Source organism: Leucopleurus acutus (assembly GCF_964270905.1).
Source record: "Leucopleurus acutus genome assembly, chromosome: 11".
In the NCBI taxonomy this organism is placed as follows: domain Eukaryota; kingdom Metazoa; phylum Chordata; class Mammalia; order Artiodactyla; family Delphinidae; genus Leucopleurus; species Leucopleurus acutus.
In genome coordinates this window covers 103049665-103072795 of record NC_139152.1, presented here as the reverse complement: position 1 = coordinate 103072795, position 23131 = coordinate 103049665, and the positions used below count along the sequence as shown (strand labels likewise).

The 23131-nt window shown below is 63.0% G+C and overlaps 1 protein-coding gene across 3 annotated transcripts in view; it reads left to right on the top strand.

Annotated features, from left to right (window-relative positions):
• Positions 1-3359: 3359 nt before the first annotated feature.
• Positions 3360-23131, top strand: part of BRD1 (bromodomain containing 1) — a gene marked incomplete at its 5' end in the record, with an annotated part of 31685 nt that continues 11913 nt past the window's right edge. For all 3 annotated transcript variants that reach the window (XR_014326623.1, XM_082851049.1, XM_082851048.1), the window contains 6 exons: positions 3360-4723; positions 12331-12487; positions 17335-17466; positions 17863-17991; positions 18330-18642; positions 20120-20380. Coding sequence is in view for 2 of the 3 variants with exons in the window: in XM_082851049.1 (XP_082707175.1) it covers positions 3360-4723; positions 12331-12487; positions 17335-17466; positions 17863-17991; positions 18330-18642; positions 20120-20380 (2356 nt within the window). The remainder of the gene's footprint in view (positions 4724-12330; positions 12488-17334; positions 17467-17862; positions 17992-18329; positions 18643-20119; positions 20381-23131) is intronic.

Below are 23131 nucleotides of genomic sequence, written 5' to 3'. Positions count from 1 at the left end.
GCATTGTTTGCTTCGCTGGGGAGCAAGCGAGCCGGCCCGGGCGTCCGAGCAGCCCCGCGCCAGCGCCCCGTCGCCGTCGCCGCCGCCGCCGCCGCCGCCGCCGCCGCCCGCCGGCCGGGCCCCCGCGCCGGGCCTCCGTCCGGCCCCACCGCCCGCGCGAGCCGCAGCCCGAGAGCCTGCGGCCGCCGAGCCGAGCCGGGCCGGGCCGCCGCCGCCAGGAGCCCGCGCCCAGAGCGGCGGCGGGCCGGGCCTGCGCGGCCGTTGGCGGAGGAGCCGCGGGCGCCATTAGCGCCGCCTCGGCCGCGCCGGCCCCCGCGCCCGCCGCCCGGCTCCCGCGGCCGCGGCCCCGAAGGTGAGTGCGCCGGACGGGCCGGGGCCGGGGCCGCCGCCTTGCCCGCCTCTCCCGCGGGCCGCCGCCGCCGGCCTCTCGGTGCTGGTGCCGCCGCCATGTTTGGCGGCCGCCGTGGCGGCGCATTGTCCGCGGGCGGCGGGCGGCGGGGCCGAGGGAGGCCGCGGTGTCAGGGCGGCGGCGGGGAGGCCGGGGAACCGGAAAGGAGAGAGGCCGGCCGAAGGGGAGGCCGGGCTGTCGAGGCGGGGAGGCCGGACCGGGAGGCTGGAAGGCCGGGCCGGGCGGCCGGGTCGGGTTGGGAGGCTGGCCGGCCAGTGGGGAGGCCTGGAGGCCGGGCAGGGAGGCTGGAAGGCCGGGGAGGGAGGCCGGACCGGGAGGCTGGGCGGCCGGGGAGGCCGACGGGGAGGGAGGCTAGGCTGGCAGGCGGGAAGCCGGACGGGGAGGGAGTGCGGGCTGTCTGGGCGCTGGGGCCCGTCCCGCCCGCCGCGCCTTCCGCCCGGCCGCCCGGCGAGAAGGGAGCGGGCCTGGGTCTCGGGTCCGCCGGCCGAGCGTTTGCCCGAGGGTCGCGTTATGTAACGGACGCTCTGGGCACGTTGAGCCCGGACGGGAAACTCCCCGTTCCAGGGCCGCGTTTGAAAGACTCGAGGGGCGCGCGGACCCGGGCCGCCGCCCCCTCCTCCCCCCATCCCGCGCTGAGAGCCGGTGGTGGACTCAGCGGCCTCCGGGGCCCTTTGGAAGAAGTAACTTGATTGAGGTGTAATTTACGGAGGACGCGCGCGCTGCGGGTGCGCAGTGGAGTTTTGACGAAAGGCCGCGCCCCCGTGGAGAAGGCGCCCCCGTGGAGAAGGCGCCCACCGCCCGGGAAGGGTCGTGGGTGGAGGGCGCTGCGTGCACTCACCTGCCTGCAGTCCCGTCCCTGCACGAGGGTGTAAGTGGCTTGTCCGAAGCCAGGCGGGAAAGGCACTGATTGAGAAGGTGAGCCGGCCCTGGGTGCCGACTGCCTCTCTTACGGCCACATGGTTTTTCAAGGTGCATTTATCAGTAGGGTCTGGAGAGACTGCTGATCGCCTCCTCGTGGGTACGCTTGTCCCCGCGCGGAAGGGTCAAGTGTGGGTGGAGCCCGAGGGCCAGAGATCGGGAAGTGATGGCCGGGTGAGGTGGTCTGCAGAGTGACCCGCGCCTCCTTTCCCTGTCACCATCTAGCTTTCAAGTTGCGGAGCTGCACGACCGTTAAGTACTGTTCTCCGGGTACTCAGTGTCCAGAGCTTCAGTGCCCTCTGGGAGAGCGTGGGTTTTGAAGGGCCGATTTTGCTTAGTACTGTTGGTTCTCTGCTTCCGAGGAGAAAATTACACGTTCGCTTTGCATCTGCTGAGTAACCGACTGTCGCTTCTGCCCCACCCCAGTAAGGACCCCTGAAGCTGTGCGCTGTGCCCTGGCGCACCGGCGTCCCCTCCGTGCAGGCTGCGGTGCTGACAGTGGGGGGGCCGTGCCCCTCTCCCCCAGAAGGGATGGCGGGGCCAGGGCTAGCTGGGCAGCGGCTTGGCTGACCGCACAACAGGAGTCCAGGGCTGCGTGGGCCCCTGGAGACCCCCGAGATGCAGGTGAGCGGCGGGTCGGCTGCTCGTGCTGTTTTCCGTGCCTGTCAAATTGCACGTAAAACGTGGATTTCTGTTTGACAGAAGAGAAAACCACAATCGGAAGGGTTTCTCTTAAAAAGTGCATTTTTAGGGTCCGCTGGGGTTTCCGCTCGGGTTTGAGACAGCGAAGCTGGCCCTGGGAGGGCTTTTCCTGGAGGCCAGGTGGGTCGCTGTGCGGAGGCGCCCCGTGCCGGCTCCTCGGGGCTCCATCCCGTGGTGGGCCTTGGGCTCCACCTTGGAATGTTGTCAGCCAGTCTCTTAAATGTTACTCTGCTTCCTGTTAGTAAAATGTGGTCGTTTGGAGGGAGGAGGGGTCCTTGTCATCAGTTCCTGAGGTGCCACTCTGCTTGGCGGGCAGTGGTCCAGAGTCAGGAGTCATCACACGAGTGAGTCCTGTAGTAGATGCAGTTGGCGACAGACGGCGGACGTCTGAAAAGAGCAAATGCTCATAAGTCTCTGTGGCCCAGATTTCGGGCACCTGAGCCTGTGCTGGCACCTGAGAATGGGGGGGCTGGGGGCGCCTCTGCGGGCGGCGCAGGGGGTCTTGGGGTGGCCCTTGCTGTGGCAGGAGGCGGGCCCGGCACTGTGGTCAAGCCAGCAGCTGAGAAGTGCTCTGAGGGGCAGGGCAGGTGGCTGGCCCGTGGGGGCTTTTCGTGGTTGCCACTCCTGAGCCCTGTAGAGGCTGGGTGGAGGCCTTCCAGGGGTGAAGCCTGCCCCCAGGCCAGTACGGGGCTTCCCTCTTGAGCCCCGGAGTGGCTGGTGGCCCTGTGTCCTAACACGGTTGTGGAGGACGCGTTCCTTGAGAGGATGGACGGGGCTGTGGTCAGGCTGCTGAGGCTTCCAGGCTCCCTAGGGGTGCTGACGGGACCTCCACTTCGGGGCTCAGGGCTCTCTCCTGGGCAGCAGTAGTGGGGGAGCCAGGGGCCAGAGCCTGCCGGGGTCCAGCCCTGTGTGTGTGCTGTCCTGAGCTCAGGGCTGCGACCCCTGCTTGTGAGGGATGTGGCCGTCGGCTCGGTGACCTGTGGATCCAAGAAGGTGACTGGTGAGCAGTGGGCGTCAGCATCCTGGAAGGACTTGTCATCGCGTGTGCCTCTGGGAGCCCCTCTTCACCGCCTGCCCTCTCCTCTGGTCCCGGGAGTCCCTGGGGAGGGGCAGCCTCGGGGCAACGGGCTGTTGAAGGTTGTTGAGATACCATTGTGAATCCTGGGATGAGTGATTTTGGAAACCTCAGAGATAGGTTTGCCAGGAGTTTTGTTTCGATTTAGCACGAGTTGCTTAGGTCTGCCCAAGCGTACCTGGTGGCTTTCGCCTCTCGTGTCCTCTGTGTGGAGTTAACGTGTCCTCTGCGTCCGTTTCAGGGAGTCAGTACCAAATGAGGAGGAAAGGCCGAGGTCATCGCGCTGCAGCGAGGCACCCTTCCTCCCCCGGCAGCACTAAGCACTCCCCCACGCGAGAGACGCTGACCTACGCGCAAGCGCAGAGGATGGTGGAGATCGAGATCGAGGGCCGCCTGCACAGGATCAGTATTTTCGACCCTCTGGAGATCATACTAGAAGATGACCTCACTGCTCAGGAGATGAGCGAATGCAACAGCAACAAAGAAAACAGCGAGAGGCCGCCCGCGCGCCTGAGAGCCAAGCGGCACAAGGGCAGCAGGGCCAAGAAGAGGAGCGAGGCCCCGCCCAGCGCGCGCGGCGCCCCCACCCCGGCCAGCGCGCTCCCCGAGCCCAAGGTGCGCGTGGTGGAGTACAGCCCCCCGGCGGCGCCCCGGCGGCCCCCCGTGTACTACAAGTTCGTGGAGAAGTCAGCCGAGGAGCTGGACGACGAGGTGGAGTACGACATGGACGAGGAGGACTACGCCTGGCTGGAGATCGTCAACGAGAAGCGCAGGGGCGACTGCGTGGCGGCTGTGTCGCAGGGCGCGTTCGAGTTCCTGATGGACCGCTTCGAGAAGGCGTCGCACTGCGAGAAGCAGAAGCAAGGGGAGCAGCAGTGCCTGATTGACGAGGACGCCGTGTGCTGCGTGTGCATGGACGGCGAGTGCCAGAACAGCAACGCCATCCTCTTCTGCGACATGTGCAACCTGGCGGTGCACCAGGAGTGCTACGGCGTGCCCTACATCCCCGAGGGCCAGTGGCTCTGCCGCCACTGCCTGCAGTCCCGGGCCCGGCCGGCTGACTGCGTGCTGTGCCCCAACAAGGGCGGCGCCTTCAAGAAGACGGATGATGACCGCTGGGGCCACGTGGTGTGTGCCCTGTGGATCCCCGAGGTCGGCTTCGCCAACACGGTGTTCATCGAGCCCATCGACGGCGTGCGGAACATTCCCCCCGCCCGCTGGAAGCTGACGTGCTACCTCTGCAAGCAGAAGGGTGTGGGCGCCTGCATCCAGTGCCACAAGGCCAACTGCTACACCGCCTTCCACGTGACGTGCGCCCAGCGGGCCGGCCTCTACATGAAGATGGAGCCCGTGAAGGAGCTGGCCGGCGGCGCGGCCACCTTCTCCGTCAGGAAGACCGCGTACTGTGACATCCACACGCCCCCGGGCTGCACCCGGCGGCCCCTGAACATTTACGGGGACGTCGAGGTGAAAAACGGCGTCTGCCGGAAGGAGAGTTCAGCCAAAACGGTCAGGTCCACGTCCAAGGTCAGGAAGAAAGCGAAGAAGGCCAAGAAGACGCTCCGCGAGCCCTGTGCGGCCCTGCCGCCTGTGTGCGCGCCCTACATTCCCCCTCAGAGGTAAGCGTGGCGGGCCCGGGCCTGCTGGGAGGGCGCGCAGGGTCTGACCGCGTGCTGTCTGTGCGGCCCTGATGGTCCTCTCCAAGGTGGCCTCCTTCAGTCTCCGCTTCACGGGAGCATGGATGTTGCAAAAGACTTGAGTCTGTGAGACGGGGAAGTCTGTCTGGTTTCCTCGATGCCCGCGCGGGCCCGCGGCCACACCGACTGCAGCCACCCCGGCCTGGGGCCCCGCGGCGCCCCAGGAGTTGTTGTCATTGACGCGACAGAACACCGTTCCTCACCCTGCTCCCTCCCCAAAATTTGGGAATCTTGTGGGATTTTTAAATTTGCTGGAAACTTAAGCAGCGTGGCTGGGTAAGGCTGACCCTGGGGCAAAGATCAGAGTGGGGCGACAGGAGCCGCGAGGTGGGAGGTGCTGGCCTCCTTCCTGTCGTGGGACAGGCTTTCTGGTTTTCCTGATTGTGTTCTCGTGGTATCGGCATTGCCTGGTCAGTGTTGGGTTCTTTGCCTAGAGCCGTGCGCGGTGGTGGGGTCAGGACCCCGCTGGCCGCCCCCATCCCTGGACTTGTTTCCTCCTCTGCTGGTTCTCCTTGGTACTGACTTGTGCTTTTTATCTTGTTGTGCCTGAGAACGCTCTTGTTTGGAGTACGAGGTAAGTGGCTTGATGAACTTCTCTCCGGGTGTGGTTTGGGAGAGACGCAGACACTTGCTTGAGCTTTGAGGAAGTGAAGCCCTGTATGGGAGGGCATGGGTCTCTAGAACAGTCTGGTTAAGAAAACAAAGCATCAGTATGATGAAGGGAAGACGTAAGTGGGTGTCTGCTCCCGAGAGCGGTTCTGGGATGTTGTCAGGTCGTGAGATGTGGTGGGAACTGCTACTGAAGAAGTGTGACCTTTTTCCCAGAATGACATTTTTTTGTCTTTACGGAACAGTACCTCTGTTACAGAATCAGTAAATTCAAAGCGAATACAAAGTGCTTATAATCCCTTTTATCCAGAGAAGCCTTCTGTTAAAATGAAGGTGTCTCTTTGCAAATAAGCCAGTCTCACTTTTAAAAGACAGTTTCACTTGGATTTCTACCTGTAGGTCAAAAAGTATAGGATTTGTATCAAGAGCTTCTATCTAAGAGCCTGAAATTTTCAGCTTTACTGAAATTGAAGTAAATGAAACAAAAAATGTGATCTAGTAAATTGAAAACCCAGAAGTCTGAGGTGCTGCCTTGTCTGTCCAGCCCTGCCTGGTTCCCGGCCCCAGGGTCTGCCAGCCTGTCCGCAGGAGAAAGCATCTGCGGTTGGGAAACGTGGGTACCTGGAGTCTGAGATGACCCAGTCTGGTGGAGAGGACGACTTGCTTTGGAGTAAACACTTAAGCTCAGGTGACGGAGCTGATCCGCGTGCTGGAGGAGTAGCTGGGCCACGCTCCGTCTTGTCCTTTCCTAATTTAGGAACAAACTGTGACTTCGGTTTGGAGCAGACGTAAACGACACACCTGGCTGAGTGCTCGCGGCCACAGGCTTTGCTGTCAGTGTCGCCCAGAGCTTCCGGGAGACCCTGACATCAGACCACCCTGTGGCGTGTCGGGGCAGGTGCTGGGAGGCCCAGGCTCACAGCCACTGCTCTCGTCCCGAAGCTGTGGCCTGGACTGTGGCTGGGCTGCTGGTCCCGTTCTTAGGACCCAGGCACAGTGGCGTGTAGATGGGAGTAAAGCTCCACGCTCTCCACGGCCTCTGGCTCAGGACCCGTCTAGAGCTGCCACCAGGGTGGTGGGCGTTCTGAGCGAGCTTGGGAGCCGGCCCGGGGCAGGGGGGCTGGAAGAGGGGCTCTGGAGATCTAAGAAGAGGAGGATCCCCCTTATTCCCTGCAGAGAGGAAGGAGGGTTGGCTGTGAGAAGGCTGGGGGTGTGGCAGGAACTGTAAGTGCTTTTGTGACTTGAGGGGTTTAAAAGCTTTCAAGTAAGAAAGATAACTCAGACCAACTAATTTTGAGATCATAGTCTGTTCTCAACAAGAGGGAGATGGTCAGTTTAATTTGTTTTATTGTTTAGTGTTTCTGAGCTACAAAGATTACTTCTCTTGTCTCTCAGTAATAGACTCCGGAACAAAGATGCGGGTGTTCTGAGGCTTCGCCCACCTGTTCGAGGACTCCGAGCCTGTGGTCAGGCCGGCTGGCTGGGGCGGTCGAGGCCTTGCAGGCTGCCGCATGGCCAGGAGTGGCGCGGGCGCGTTGATGGGATGCTGTGCTATGCCCTGGGCGGGTGGGTTGGGTCCGGCGGGGTCCTCGTGGCCGCTCGGTCCCTTTGCCTGTGAGGGTCCAGCCTTCAGCGAGGATGAGCTGCTCCTGAGCAGTTGTCCCAGTGGCGTGGAGCTGTGCCCGCCTGTCTGTGTCTCTCCTCCTGCACCTGTTCTCAAACCAGAATAATGCTTTTCCCAGCCCAGAAGCAGCATATTTAAAGTTGGGGGAGATATGAAAAGCCAGGGCTGAAGAAGGGAGAACAGGCGTGTGTTCTCCGTTTTCTGGCCTGCGCTGGTGCTGTGCTCTTTCTTTGTTAAGTGTTGCTTTTTCCTCGAGTCGCCGCTTTTCTGATTGGATCCTCTCTGCTTCTTCGTCCATTCCGTCTGCTTCGTGAGGGGAAGGGCGGGGCCAGTGGAGGTGGGCACCGGGGAGGGGCCAGGCCAGGTGAAGGGACTCATGGAGTTGGAGCCTCCTGGGTCCCTTGGGGTAATTAACCTGGTCACTCTGCTCTCTCTGGTTGCGCTATGGGTGTCCCAGTGTATCTGGGGAGGAGGGGCCTCGAGGGAGGATCATCCGGCCTGGCCTCGTTGATACGCGTGTTCCTGCGTAATGAGCTGTAACCGGAAGTGCGTGGTGAGCATGGAGGATCCGGGTCACGGCTCTGTCCCCTTGAGGGCGCCGCTGGGACACCAGGTGAGGACGGCTGGAGAGCGGGTGCTTGGGAGCCGTTGGGCAGACAAATTTAATGCCTGTTGAACTTAACAGCAAGAAGTTTGCACTTGAGTTTTGTATGTCTTTTTTCATGTTTCTGGCAGTTAAGTTTATTACGTGTTATAGAAGTTCTTATGGGTTGTGGCCTGGGGAAATGGGAGAAGCCTGTCAGCCCCTGCAGGTGGGAGCCTGGCTCTGGGCGCCCCGTGCATGTGGGTGCCACCTCTGCTCTGTGGGCGCCGCCGGGCAGCCCTCCCGCCCGCCTGCCCGGGTCCTCGGGGAAGGGCTGTTTAAGGAGCGACTCCTGGAGAGAAGCCCTACAAACCCAGCCAGAAGTCAGAAGCGCGGGTCGTGAAACGCACGTGGTGTGGAGAAGCCGGGCCGCGTGTCCCGCTCCTGCAGGTGTCCCTCCAGGTGTCCCTCCCGGTCACGTCGGGCGAGCCCAGCGGAGGCGGCCTCGGCGGCTCGTGCCGCCTGATGTGGGGCCGAGCAGTGTGTCTCCCCAGAGCTGCTCTGCGTGTTCTAGTTCCGACCCTCCTGTGGCTTCGTTGCTTTCCTTGGTTTTGAACTGGGGGCCGGGGGACTGGCGTCTCCCCGGGCAGGTCCCCTGTCCCGGCTGCCAGCTCCGGGCTCTGCACCTGCGAGGGCCCTCCTGGGGCGGGGCGGGGAGCGTGGGAGCGCAGGGGAGGACTCTGGATGCTTCGCCACGTGTCTCCACTGCGTTGCGGGCTCTCCTGACGCGTGTCAGCCTCGGGGATTCCTGTGTGCGTAGGACTGAAGCGAGTGCTGAGCGTGGTGCTGTGGGCCGCGCCCCGTGTCCCTCGGGCGTGCGGCCCCCTGGCTGGTGTCCTGCTCGCTTTACCCCCGCCCCCCTCCTCCTGGTGGTCTCTGCTGGGCCCGGCCCTGGCGTCACCCCCGCTCAGCAGGCCTGCTGTGCTCACACGTCCCGCAGCCGGGCATCCGGGCGCACAGAGCAGGCCCGGCCCACGGGGAGGGTCTGCCGAGGTCGTGGGGTCCGGCAGTTTCTGGTTGCGTTCACCGTATCTGCTTCTGCAGAGATGGGGCGGACGTGCATTGAAGTTTTCTTTCATCCTAGCACTTGGAGTCGCTGCCTGGAGTGGATGGCGGGATGGACCTTGGTGCTTTGGGCACCCTCCCCCTCCAAGGCACAGAGACCGGCATTGCATCTCGTCTTGTCTTCATTTCAGTTTCAGTTTTTTGTTCAGAAATAACTTCAAATTTATAAAATGTTGCAAAAGTCGAAAAAAAACCCCACCCAAACGCTCTTTAGCCAGAGTCCCCTCTTGCCAATAACCCGTTTACCCTCTTGGGGGTGGTTTCCACGCGCCCCTGCGTGTCTCCCAGGGTGGGGCCGGCCTCCCCTGGAGCCTTCCTGCCTCCAGTCGGGACCAGTCCCACTCAGCCTCCTTTGATTTGGGCATCCCCAGACCTCTGTGTCCCCTGCGACAGGCCTTCGCGGCTCACAGAGGTGTGCCTGGGACTGCGGGGCCCTGCGTCCCCACCCGAAGGGAGTGGCGTCCCCTGCCCCTTGGTGACCGAGGTGTCACCAGTGCCTCTACCGGATGATTTCTGCTCTTGATTTTTCTGGCGTCGGATCCGGGGTCCGGGGGCCCCTGGAGGCGATGGCTCCTCTCCACGCGGCCGGTTGCTCTTTTCTTCCTGGCCTTCCTCCCCGCGAGGGCTGGAAGGGAGCATCCCGTCAGCAGGGTCCTTCTCTCCCCGCTGGCGTGGACCGGGAGGTGTGGGTGTCAGAGGGGTCTGCCCTGTGAGCCCGGGCACTGAGGTGGGCAGCTCGAGAGGGGTTTCTCAGGAAAGGAGGCTCTGCCCAGCTGACTGTCACTGTCAACCTGCTTAGTGGTCGAGGGGAGGCCCCCGGGGCGGTCGGCCGCCTGGCCTTGGCTGTGTGGCTGTGGCCGTGGCCATGGGTGCTGGTGAGGTCTGGCTGGGAGGTGCGGATGCGGTCCTGGGGCTCCTGCCTATGGTCCATGCGGTCGGGCGGGGGGCACCCCGGAGCCAGTGTGGCCCAGAACCGCTTCCTCCAGAGGCCGACTCCAGGCTCCTCGGGTCTGGCGGGTGGACTTCACTCATGTGCCCTGACCTCCCAGCTGGCTGAGCAGGTGTTGAGAAGGGAGGGTGGACCCCGCTCCCTGCAGACGCCGGCGGGGTGGCCCAGGTGCTCCTCCAGTGTCTGTGCATGTCAGGTGGGGATGGCTTTTAATGCCATTTGTGCCTGTTTGTCGTGACTTATATATGAAGATTTTAAAAACTAGATGGTAACATTGTTTATCAAATGTAGCCAAAAAAAAGAAACAAACGTTAAATGACCACTCGCTTTTGGGACCCCTCCTGTCACATCAGCCCACCACTCGTCGGTCACAGCAACCACTCGTTGTAAATGGGGATGGGTTCCTCTGGTTTTCCTGCCCTGGGGGGTTGCAGTCTGGGGTGGGCTTGGGCGATGCCCTTGGATGCAGTGCCAGCACACCAGAGTCAGTCCCAGCTCTCCCGGTGGTGGGTCTCTCTCTTCCCGGGCTCAGCTTGTGGGTGGCAGGTTGTTTGGCTGTGCTCATCACGTGTTTTTCCTCAGCTTATCTTCTCATTCTTTTTTTTTGGCTGCATTGGGTCTTCGCTGCTGCGCAGGCTCTCTAGATGCGACGAGTGAGGGCTACTCTTCGTTGCAGTGCGCAGGCTTCTCACTGTGGTGGCTTCACTTGTTGTAGAGCACAGGCTCTAGGCGTGTGGGCTTCAGTAATTGTGGCACATGGGCTCAGTAGTTGTGGCTCACAGGCTCTAGAGCGTAGGCTCAGTAGCTGTGGCACACGGGCCTAGTTGCTCTGCGGCATGTGGGATCTTCCCGGACCAGGGCTCGAACCCGTGTCCCCTGCACTGGCAGGCGGATTCCTAGCCACTGCGCCACCAGGGAAGCCCCCATTTGTTTCTTTACTAGTCTTTTTAGAGAGCATGGTTCTGGTCTTGTTGAGACTTTCTTGTGTGTTGTTTCCCGTTTCATGATTTTTTGCTCTTTGTCTTTTTTTCCTTCGCTTTATTGAGATTTAGTTGACACATGACACTGTAAGTGCGATGATTCGAATCACTTATATGTTGTGAGTGTTTGCAGGATGAGGTCGGTTCGCTCATCCTTCACCTGCCGTACTGTTGCTGTGGTGGGGAGAAAATGGAAGCTCCCCTCAGCAGCCTTCCAGGGCGCTGCGCGGCCTTGGGGCAGTTGCTGCCACCTGCGTGCGGTCCTGGGACCTTCCTGTCTTGTCTTTTCCTCACTTCTTCAGTGGGGTGTTCAGCACATGACGAGTCAGCCTTGTATCTGTGCTGCCCCATTTGACTGTTGCAATAACTGAGTGCGTGTTAGAACACGCGTCTCCGTGTGTAGAGACCCCCGAGCTCTGTGCATTAAGATGCATGCACTTTGCTGCCCCTCCGTCAAGCTGCTGTCAAAAAGGTGAAAACAGCCCCCAACAACAGAAGGGCGACTCCGGGGTGCCCAAGGTGAACACAGCCCCATCCGCAGACAAGGAGCCCTGGGGTCCCCGGTGCCCTCTGCTAGAGCCATCATGGGACAGCGGAGATGCTCTGGCCGCTGCTGGCAGGCGTTCCAGCCTTGCCTCTGGTAGCAACGCGTGACCAGGTGTCCCGAGCGAGTGGGCCTGTGGGCACGCTGGGGCTTGGGCTCTGCGTCTGCCTGGCTGCTCTCGCTGACCCCTGGCCTGTGCTTGGTGTGGAGCTGCCCCTTTGGTGGATCTCCCCCGGGCACCCTGGGCAGGGCTGCCCTGTGTGGCGCGTGGCCTTTGGCACCGAGGCTCGAGCCGCATCCACTGCTTGAAGGAGGAGGACCGTCGTGGGTCTGGACGCGGCAGAGCCGAGGGTGTCGGCACAGTTCTGTGCAGCTCAGGATCGTGCTTTTCAAAAAATGTGCTCTTGAAATTCCTTAATTTCTGACCTGAAATGTTGACGTTTGGTGCACAGTGGGGAAGCCTCCTTGTCCTGTCGAGGTTCAGTTCTCGGCTGCCCCGCTCGTCTTCCTGAGGATGTTTCAGCAGCAGGGTGACGGCAGGGACCGGGAAGCTGTCCTGCTGGCCTCCAAGGGTTGTACGCCGTTTTCGCGTCCCCTCGTGCAGGTGTTGTTACAAATCCTTCACGCTTTGCAGTCCTTGAAAGGGTGGAGTTTCGCAGGCGGCTTGGGGACGCTCACGGTCGTTTTGGTGAAGGGTAGCTGCCCCCCTCCGCTGCTTCTGCCTCCATTTATGCCATTGCTTTCCCTCTTGAGGGGACCAGGGCGCCACAGCCCCGAGCCCCGTGAGAGTGGGTGACTCTTCAGGGTCGGCCACACCTGGTGGAGGTCGGTGCGTGTGGATGCGCGACTCAGAGGAAGCAGAAACACCCAGGGCTCCACCCGTTTTTCTTCTTGGACGTGTGCTCCAAGGGCCGCTGGAGTGACCACGGGTGGACGCAGCCTGCGGGTAGGCGGAGAACCAGGGAGGCGGTGGTGGCCGTGAGGGCACCGCCGCTGAGAGGTGTGGTGGGATGCACGCGGTGTGTTAACAGTAACGCTGTGGTTTCTCGTTTCCACGATGAGAGCGCACCCATGTCTTGCTTTACAGCTAAACTCTGAGTTTTTCCGTGTTCTAGATTAAATAGGATTGCGAATCAGGTGGCCATTCAGCGGAAGAAGCAGTTTGTTGAGCGCGCCCACAGCTACTGGCTCCTCAAAAGGCTGTCGAGGAACGGAGCCCCCCTGCTGCGCAGACTCCAGTCCAGCCTGCAGTCCCACAGAAACACGCAGCAGGTACGTGCCGCGCCCCCGGTGTCCCTCAGCCTCCAGTGCCTCCGAGGAGCTCGGAGGAGGCAGGCTCAGGTGTGTGGCCGGCCTCTCGGGCCAGGGGACCGCGTGCCGGCGTTAGCCCGGGGGGTGCAGGCAGTGCCTCCGTCTGCCTCTTTCCCGACTCTGCACGCGGGGATGCCTGCCGGGGGTGGAGCGGCAGGGGACAGGGGGCGCCGTGCGGGAGCGATGTAACTTGGGGGCCATGCCGAGGGCGACGAGGGCCAAGACAAGTGAGGGGGGGAGCAAAGAACAAAACCAGACTAGCGCTTACATCTTAGCGGTTGATCTGCGTTCATAGACCCATCTGGTGTTGTAGAGCGTTTCTCTGAAAGGATGGATTTAGAAAGGGAGGGTCGACTCTGTGCGATGCCCCAAAACAAGCAAGAGTCGCCTGCCCGTGTGTGCTGAGGGCGCAGCCTTCTAGACTCGGGCGCGCGGCGGGCCCTCCCGAGCTTCCTGTCGGATCGCTTTGGCTCCCGCCGCGCCCTGAAGGCTCTGCCGTCTGTCCCTGTGCATCATCAGTCAGAGGGGCCCGGGCGCTGCGTCCGGCATCTGGGTTCCTGGCGTGAAGGGAGCTCCCTCCGCTGAGTTCTGGTCGGGGCAGGACTGCCTGGCAGCTGTGAGGGTCCCCATCCCTGGGGTCCCCACGTCGAGGGAATCAGCCGCTGTTTTCATCCCGGTGTTTCGGGAGTTGCTGCTTCCCTACTGCTGTCGCTTCTCCTTGGTCCCGGCGTGAGGCCCGGGCTGAGCGCTGCCCTCTCCACGTCGCCAGCGGCGACCTCCTTGCTGGGGAGCCCCTTCTCTCGATCTTCGCAGTCCTGTCGTGCTCACAGTGTAGGTCATTGAACGTTACTAACACACTTAGACGCTCAGTTTGACGTCTTAAGGCTTTCTGGAATCCAGAGGAACCGTTAAGATCCTGGGCCTCTGTGGGGTGGGCCGTGTCCCCGACCCTCCTCCATCCCCAGGAAAGGAGGCACCGCAAGGCTACCGGGTGTGCTTCTCAGACCCGCTGCCCCCGAGGGTGTGCTGTTGGGGCCGTCTCTCCCCTGGGGGTCCTGGTGCCCGCAGTGCCATCTGAGTCCCCTCCCCCGAGACGTGGCACAGGCCTCTGTGCAGACGCAGTGCTGCCGCCCTTGTTTGCTCGGGTGGACCTTGCACACCAAGCGGCTCCCTGAGCCCTGGGCTGCGGCTACGGTGGACGTGCGCACAGAGGGGCCGGGAGGTGCCGCGTCCTGAGCCCTGCTGGCCTGCCGGGTGCTCAGCTGTCCCGCGCCCGCCTGCCCCCTCCATCCAGCGTCAGGACCGCTGACTGCTTGTGTTGGTCGTGCTGCCGACCCTGCGGGCCGGGGGCGCCCGTGCTCAGCGGTGGGGGCCTGGCCCCTGGGGCTCACCCTCAGCCTTCCGTCAGACCCGGGCCTTAGTTAGTGGCGCTCTGCGCGCTCCTCCCTCCTCTGCATCAGGCCTGGAGTTCGGGTCTCGGTCAGGGCTGTGTCAGAACACGTGCCCGTGGGCCGGGAGGGCCAGCTGTGGGCTGGGGGCCGTTCAGGAGGCCGCAGGGCTGGAACCATGGGGACTGAGGTCGGCTGGCTTGCTTGGGTGCTGTCTCGGGAGCTCCAGGAAAGGGGGGCGGGGGCGGGGGCCCAGAGTCTGCAGGCCTCTGGGGTGGCGGGTAAGCAGGTGTCGCAAGATCGGGGCAGCGAGGCAGGACGGAGGGCTTCGTCCTCGCCTGGGTGACGGCAGAGAAATTGGAGACGTGGAGAATGCAGCCCCAGGAGTCTCGTCTCGGGGCCCTGGGGGGGCGCAGGGTGAACCGCGCTGGGAGTGGCGGCCCGGGGCCTATGTGGTTGCCGGTGGGACCTGGGCTGGGTTTGGGGGCAGGAAGCTGGGGGGTTGGAGGCGTGTGCACGCGAGGGGCCTGCCTGCACCTCAGGGGAGCGGGGTGGGGGGTCACTCCTGGTGGAGCATGTGCTCTCAGGAGGCCGGCACGAGGGTTCGAGACCAGTCGTGTTGTATTCCCATCCTGCCCCACACGAGGTAGATTTGTAATGATGGGAGGATACACCCACAGGAAACGGGAAAGGGAAGCGTCAGCTCTCTTGGCAGAAGGAATTGGGAGGAACCACAGAGATCTGGGTCCTTATGACTTACACTGAGCCCTGAGGTATACCTTGGCTTGGCCAGGAGAGGGCTCTGACTGGGTCTTACAGAGCCCAGCTGTGTGGCCTGTGTGGGCAGGGACACGGACGCGGGGCGGCCTGCCACCCGCCACGCTGGGGGCGTGAGCTCCCGCTTCGTGGGAAGGACAGGAGGCGGACGGGTGGAAGGGCGGCACCCAGCTCCTTCTTCCATCGCGTTCTAGCAAAGGTTGACTTGTGCGGACGTCCGAAACATTAATGTTCCATACGGGACGTTCAGGGCTTGGTGTGATTTTTGATGTTCTTTGAAACCTTAAAATTACTTGGTATTAGAGGTTAAGCTGACTCATTTAGCCCTGAGCCGGGCTCTGGAAGAGGGCACGTGCAGCCCTTCCCTCCCGTGGCCGCCTTCTGGTTGGGGACAGACAGACAGATGGAATGAGCTGGCCTGGGGCAGACGAGGCGCCTCGGGTTGTTGGGTGCTGCCTCCTCGGTGGTCTGTTCAGAGCGGGTCCCCTTGGCGGTGACCCTCCCTGGAGCCTGTCCTCCGCCATCCTGCAGAGCCTGCTGGGGGTGAGGGCCTGCAGCGAGTGCTGGGGTTGGGTATGGCTCCTGTCCCTCCTGTCCTGCCTTTGAGCGAGCATGCCCGCCCACTCACCCCGATGCGCCCCCTGGCGGGAGAGCATCCCCTGTCCGCTCTCTGGTGGCTTTGGGACAACACGGTTGTCCTGCTCTGCTGGGGCAGGGCCACTCGCTGTCTGCCTTGCTGCCGCTGGCGTCAGCTTCAGGGGCCGGGGTGGCTATCCCTCAGGGTCTTTAGGCCCTTGGTGATGTCTGGGGAGTCGGGTGCGTGTGCCAGGGCCTCACCCTGCAGAGCTGGCCTGCCCTGTGCCTCCAGCACAGGGTTTTGATCCGACCTAGGTGGTTCTGACCCTGGGGGGGTCCTGGCCGTCTCCCTTCCAGGCGGTGGGTGTCCTCCCCTCCTGTGTTGGGTGGACCTCGGCTCGACTGCAAGCCGTCCTCTAAGATCCTCTTTCCTGAGAGTTTTTTGGAACCAGAAATGGCTTCATCACCGCCCCAGTTTATGGAACTTCCCAGGGTTGGTTTTAGGTGAAGTAAGACCACTTGAGCAGAGTCAGAAACTCAGGCCCTTTTGTGCAGAAGCGGCGTGGGCCTCAGTCAGGTCCTTACAGCGGTTCCTGCGTGGTGGGGCCGTGGTACGCGGGGAGAGCCGCCCTTGGCGGCCCTTCAGCCCTGCAGCCGGGCGGTAGCGGGCAGTGCGCACAGCAGATGGGCACCAGGGGCTTGTTGGGGCTTACCTGCCTTCCTCTCCCTCATTATCAGCTAAACATCCTTTTAGCTGATATTTTCAGTGTCTGTTTCAGACTAACGGACAAGGTGATTTTCAGATGCTCTTGGGGAATTTGGTTTTCTAAGCCCACCTTTCAATGTATTTATTTACTGGCTTTGTTCATACAGCCGATGTTACTGTTAACTCCTGGTTGATGCCTGAGAATTTCAGATAACGTAAAAACAAGCCCAGTGATTGGAATCTGGTGGAGCCTGGAGGACGCCTGGCGGAGAGGAGGCCCAGGGCCAGCCCATGTCCCCGCACCCGGCCTCCTGGGCCTCGCTCTGCTGCGTTTCCCCGTAGAGCGAGAAGAGAGGTGCCTTGCAGCTCGTCATTGGTTCTTTGCCTTCAGACGCCAAGGTCCTAGAGGGCAGTGTCAGCCCCTGTGTGGTGGCCTCAGGGTTGATCCTCACCGTTTCCGCCCTCGGGGCAGAGCGCCCCCTGCTGCCAGGTTCAGGCTTCGGACTGGGATAGGACTGCGATAAGCGTCGGGGGCCGGACCCCGCCTGCTGGCTGTGCTGTTTCCGCTCTGTCTGGATGGGGGTGGAAACCCGAGGGGCAGAAGGGACCGGGGAGAGAAGAGGGCCTGAGAGTTGTGCCGCGTGTTCCGGCAACAGTGCCGGCGCTGCTGCCTTAGCTGAGGCTGGAGGTGCGTGTGTCCACGACGGCAACAGGGAAGGGGAGCCCCGTGCATAAAGTCGGACTCGGCTTCGGGACTGCTGTAATCGGGAGGGCCCCAGACACCCGCTGGGAGCCTCAGCGGGGCTGGTGTGGGAAGGTGAGGAGCCCGACTGCCCCTTCCTCCCGGAGCTGTGGTCAGGCAAGCCTTCAGCTGAGATGCCGGCACAGGGTGGGCTGAGCCTGGGCACGTGGGCTTCCTGGTGGTGTTGGGCGCAGGCGGTAGAGGGTGGGCGCCTGGGGCTGGGGACGGGCAGCAGTCCTGACCCTCCGGGAGGAGCGCGCTGAGGGCCCGAGCGCCTGCGCAGCGCTGGGGCGGGAAGGAAGTGAGGACGTGCGCGTGGGAGGGCTGGGCGGCCTGGCTGGGCGAGGGTCTTGGGAGCGCCTAGCCGAGGCTGCCCGGAGGGCGCGCCGCCCGGGCGGCCAGGTCTCTCCACCGGCGTGCCCTGGTCCCCAGCCCTCGCTGCTCAGCCCCATCCCTCCCCACCAGCGCTGGCCTGGAGATGGGCTGGCAGGGTGCGCACGCGTGTCCCCAGGAAGGACGTGCGCGGGGCCGAGACGCTGGGGAGGTGGCGCCTGGGCCGTGGAGCCCTTCCTCGGCGGGTCTGTGCGGGGGACGAGGCCGACTCCATTCCTCTCTTCAGAGAGAAAACGACGAGGAGATTCAAGCTGCCAAAGAGAAGCTGAAGTACTGGCAGCGGCTGCGGCACGACCTGGAGCGCGCGCGCCTGCTCATTGAGCTCCTGCGCAAGCGCGAGAAGCTCAAGAGGGAGCAGGTGAGGCCGCGGGGGCGGGGCGTCCGGGGGCGGGGCGGGGCGTCCGGGGGCGGGGCGGGGCGTGCAGCTGCTTGTCCCCTGGGCCCGCAGTCCTCGCCCCCCTGCCTCCTCCAAGCCGTCCTCCCTGGTGAGGGGTGCAGGCCGGGTGACCGTCGCCCTGGGTGCCAGTGGCTTTGGGGGGGGTGGCACTGACCTGTCTTGAAGGAGGCTGGCTGGCCTGGGGTGGTGTGGTGTCCATTGCGGTCCCGGGAAGCACGGGCAGGAAGGGGCGCCGTGTGTGCATGTAAAGTGGGCCCTGTCGGCCACAGGGCGGTGTTGAGCGCTTGAGGCAGGAATAAGTGGCTTCTCAGCGGGAGGGTCCCCTCGGGCCCTGAGACCGCGTGCGCTGGCCCCCAGGTGAAGCTGGAGCAGGTGGCCCTGGAGCTGCGGCTGACCCCGCTCACCGTGCTGCTGCGCTCCGTGCTGGACCAGCTGCAGGAGAAGGACCCGGCCCGGATATTTGCCCAGCCAGTGAGCCTGAAGGAGGTGGGTGTCCTCGCCCTCGCGTTCCCCGTCCTTCCTCATGTCTGCGGTGACCAAAGGGACAAAGAAAGAGCCCTTCCCAGTGCGTGTCTGCCCGGCCAGGGGACGGGTTCCTGCGTTTGTGCTTTAGGGGCCTTGGCTGGGAGGGTCCTTGGAAGGACCCAGGCTTCAGTTTGGTGTGTCTCACTGCTGCCACTCGGTACTGTGTGAGCATTGCGTGTGTGCGTGTGTTCATGTGTGTATGTGCACGTGGGGCTGCCTTACGTGGCAGCTGTGCTGGTTACGTAGCACGGATGAATCCTGTTTTGTCTGTAAACGGCTGTTTTCTTCCCTGGAATCAGGTTCCGGATTATCTGGATCACATTAAACACCCTATGGACTTTGCCACGATGCGGAAACGGTTAGAAGCGCAAGGGTACCGGACTCTCAGGGAGTTGGAGGAGGACTTTGACCTCATCGTGGACAACTGCATGAAGTACAACGCCAAGGACACGGTGTTCTACCGGGCGGCCGTGCGGCTGCGTGACCAGGGTGGCGTGGTGCTCAGGCAGGCCAGGCGCCAGGCCGACAGCGTCGGCTTCGAGGAGGCCTCAGGGATGCACCTGCCTGAGCGGCCCCCCGCGGCCCCCCGGCGGCCTTTCTCCTGGGACGACGGTAAGCGCGGCTGTCCGGGAACAGGCGGGAGGGTGCTCCCCCCGCAGACGCCGTGCGGGTAGGCCCAGGAGAAAGGGGGTGGGAGCCACACACTGACTTGAGGCTTCCTAGTAGCCTCGTGAAAAAGCGGAAAACAGGCGAAACTTACTTTAGTGACGTGTTTTTAACCCACCGTGTCTCGTGGCGATTTTAACGTGTAAATGACATAAAGATTACGGAGGGTCGCCTCCACTGGCTTCCCATTTCCTCTTTGCCGCGTGGTGTGTATTTTACAGTCAGTGCATCTCTGTTCAGGGCAGCCACGTTTCAGGGTCCCACTTGAGAGAGACGCGTGGCCTGTGGCCCCGAGCAGGACGGCCTGGGTCGGCCTGATACAGACCAGGAAGCAGTGTAGCCGGGGCCTTGGGCCCATGTGGGCCCTTACGGACTTGGGAGGGCGTCTGTGGCCAGAGCAAGGCTGTCGCTGTGCTTGGAAGTTAGCAGGGCACAGCCACGGGGCCCTCTCCCCGGCGGTGCACTCCTTGCGCCGTGGCCTTGGGGGGCCTTCCGTCCGCTGACTCGTCCGACCCTTGGAAGCTGCTGCCTTGCTGCACGGCTCTGCCCCCACAGGAGCCCTGGGCGGGCGGGGGCGCGGGGCCGCGGAGGTCGGGCCTTGCAGGAAACAGCCGGGCGAGCCACCACGAGTGCTTGCGTATGCCTCCGCACCCAGGTTTCACTGAGGATAGAATTAGGGATGCAAAGTCTAATCTGCTCCTCCTTCAGCATTGGGGTGGCACGAGGGCGGGCCAGACGCTGTGGTGAGCTCCTCAAGCGACGTGCCTTCTGTTTCCGTGAACCTTCTTATCTGCGGGCTTTTGTCGGGATGCCTTCTGCTGTGTTTCCCTATACCGTCGTCTTGTTCCCTTCGTGGACGAGGTGGTGCTTTAGTAAAAGGTCTGTCTGTGGGGGGAGGTGTGTTCCTTTGTCTGGACAGCCGTGCACTGCCGTTTTGGTCCCAGGTTTATCTGCAGGGGCTTCTGTAGACCTGTTTTGTTTCTTGCCCGCTTCTCACTGATTTAAGATAATCTGTGCTTTATGAATTTTGGTGTTTGGCTGAAATGGAAATTGCTAGCGGTTTTTGTAGTAAATGTGCCCCAAACTCCAAATTATCTGTGAATTTTGCAGCCCAGTTTTAGAAAAGCCAGACGGCAGCCTGGGCCTGAGACTTGAGGTCAGACACCAGTCGCGATGCGCAGACGCCCCACGCTGGCGCCCTCGGGGAGTCCACACCTCCCTTGGGCCCCTTCTCGGAGTCCTCGCTCGGCCTGGGCGGCTGGTCTCAGCAGGAGGGCTCGGCGTCCCTGGGCGCCGCCCCTGCTCCAGTGTACGCCCCTGGCGGCGGCCCTCGTGGGCGCCACGCGCAGATGGGGGCCCGGGGCTCCCCGGTGGGGCCGGCCGGGTGGTCTGAGGCTTCTGATGGCCGTGCCTCTGCTTCCAGTGGACAGGTTGCTGAGCCCGGCCAGTAGGGCCCACATGGTCCTGGAGGAGCAGCTGCGGGAGCTGCTGGACATGCTGGACCTCACATGCTCCATGAAGTCCAGCGGGTCGCGGAGCAAGCGGGCCAAGTTGCTGAAGAAGGAGATCGCCGCCCTTCGGAGCCAGCTGAGCCAGCAGCACAGCCAGCCCCCGGCCGCCGAGTCAGGTACTGCAGGCTTTGAAGAGGACGGTGCTCAGCTGGGGCAGGAGACCGGGGAGGAAGGTAAGCACGCTCGGGGGCGCGGGCCAGGAGCGCTCGGAAACCTCCGGGCACACGCCGGGCCGTCCGTGCCGTCCGCGCTGCGTTTGGGCACTAACGAGAGTCTGGGGCATGGAATGAGACTTTTTTCTCAGCTTGGTTCCGGAAAACTATTTCAGGAGCACCGTCTATGTCGTCCGCAGCCTTGCCAGGGTGGTTGGAGAGTGACGGGGGGCACGACTGTGTGTCGGGTCTGGAGAGTGGAGCAGAGTCGTTGCACTGGGTGCCTGGTGACCTGCGCGGGGTGCGCTCAGCCCTCACTGACTTGCTTCTGGGAGGGCGGAGGGCCTGGGGGGTGCGAAGGTCCCTCCCGTGCTCCGTCGTGGGCCGAGCGTGTGGGGCACAGGGCTGGGCCGGACGCGCGCCCAGAGGAGCCCCCTCCCCGGCAGGACGGGCCGTGGACGCCAGTTCAGCCTGGGCTCTGGGAGGTGCCCTCCGGGGGCTGGAGCTCTAGGACGGGCCGAGGGGCCCCCCCATGCTCTCCTTGCCTCACCTGAGTGTCAGCACGTTTCAGGCAGCGACACGTGGAGTCAGACTCCCTGCGAGCACAGCAGTTGGCCGCTGTTTTACGGTCTTTCTGATTTTTTTCCCCACCGCATCCAGATAAGAATAACAAAGACGTTAATCAAACCAGACGCCAGGTTGTTCTACAGCTTATCTTTTTAAAAGAACTGTGGTGTGCTGTGGACGGGTGCCAGCCTTGCGGACCTGCCACGTCCTGGCGGTGACCGCGTGTGCCTCTGCATGGACGCCCATGAGTGGGCTGGCGCTGGGCGTCCCTCTGGCGGAGCAGTGTCCTGCGTGTCCCCCTCCTTTTTTATCCAGTTGCCTGAGGCAGCAGTGGGGCAGGAAGGACCTGGAACCCTGAGCTCTCTCTTCCCTTAGAGAGCGACCCTGAGTCGCTCCTGCAGACTTTTCCTCGCGATGGCCCCTCTGTGTGCATGGCTGCGCTGTCAGCTGCAGGCTCTGCAGCTTCTCCTGGGTTCTGGGAGTTACGTTAGGTCCGTAGAGTCTGGGGGAGCCTCCCTGCCACCACCTGCGCCGGCCCTGCCTCTTGGGGCTCTGGTTCTGAGGAGCTCTTGCCCAAGGGGACCTTCGACAGCCGGGCCTACCTGGGTTCCCGGGCTGTGCCCCCTTCTGTGCCTTCAGGGGTCCTCGGGGTGCAGGGTGGGCCTGGAGCATGGGTTCTGGCATGGGCACCTGCTTGCCTGCCAGCTGGCCCCTTCCCGCTGCGCGAGCTGCCCCTCCGGCTGAGGGCATGCGTTTCTCTTCTTGTGCAAAAGAGTGGGTTGGGGGGAGAATGTGTCGACAGGTTGGTCCGCCATCAGCTTCTGAGCTCTCCTGCTGGGCAGGCGTCCCTGGCGGCCCCTCTCGCTGTTCCGTGGGGCTGGCCCACATCGGAGGAACCAGGTGGAGGGGCGGCCGGCAGATGTGAGCAGGGAGGCCTGGAGCCGTGCTGGTTAGGAGCGACACGTGGAAGGAGAGGTGTGGGTGGAGAGGAGAAACAGCCGGGCTTGTCAGGGAGGGTGGGGGGCGCCCCCCGTGAAGAAGCGGCGTGGCCTCCAGACATTGGGGCTGGGGTCGTGTGGATGACACACAGGTTGGTGGAGGCGGCGGAAGCAGCCGTTTGTGAGCGAGTGTAGAAACGTGTACTTGGGATCACCGTCCCGGGGCAAAACTCAAGAATCTTCTGAAAGACTCAGGACCACAATATCGATCCGTCGCGCTTGAAAGAGTGGTGATTTCTCAACATCAAACGCGGTCTTAGTTGTGATTTAATGTTCACGGGTTTCTGTTGGAAACCTGAGCAGGGAGGAGACGCTGGCGTCAGGCGCCAGGCAGGGGCGGCGGGCGTGGGGCTCCGCGCACCATGGGGCGGGCGCCCGCGGACTCTGCCCGTCTGTGCGGTGCTGGTCTGGGGCCGTCAGCTGGGGAGCCTCGTGCCCGGGTCGTCGGTTTCACACATGGTGAGGTTTCTGTCGAGCAGCGGGGGGGGGGGGGGGGGGGCAGGGCAGTGAGGACGGCATGGCCGAGGCCGTGGGCCTGGGTCGCTGAGGGGCCTCTGCCTCTAGCTGTCGGGGCTTTGGTCCAGTGTCGGGTTCGAACCCTGTCTCCGCTGTTTTAAGCCTGCGCCCGTCTCTTTCCCTGGAGGCTCCAGAGGGGCTGCCAGGGTCAGCTGGAGGCTGGACGGTGCGGTCATGCTCGAGTGAGGACAGGGGCCCCTGACTCGGGAGGGTCGGTGGCACGGCGTCCAGACAGGTGCCTCGCTGGGTCCCCGGGCGTTTGTGGCTTTGCTTTGGAAGCGTCTCTTGGGCGGGTTGGCGCCACGGGTGTGGACGGTGGAGAAGCTGCCCTGCAGACGCCCCGAAGCAGTGGGGCAGGTGGGGTGCCCCGAGTGGAGCCGCCGGGCTGTTCTGTGTGTGATGAGCTCCTGTGAACAGGATTTCAGGTGCTCTGCATTCGTTTATGCCACGAACGAAGAGCGTTTGTTCTAGAAGTTAATCGAGCGCTTTTCACGAGCGTTTGAGCGGCGTGATTGTTCGCAGCCAGTGACTGTACAGGGACTTGCGCTCTCATGTCGGCTCCGTGTGCACCCCCACGCCCCCCCCAGGGCTCTGCTTGGCACCTGCTCTGAGCGTGGCGAGCGCGGCGGGGTCATTGGTCACTGTGCTGTCTGTCCCCGTCTGACGGACGAGGGCACGGAGGCTTGGGGCC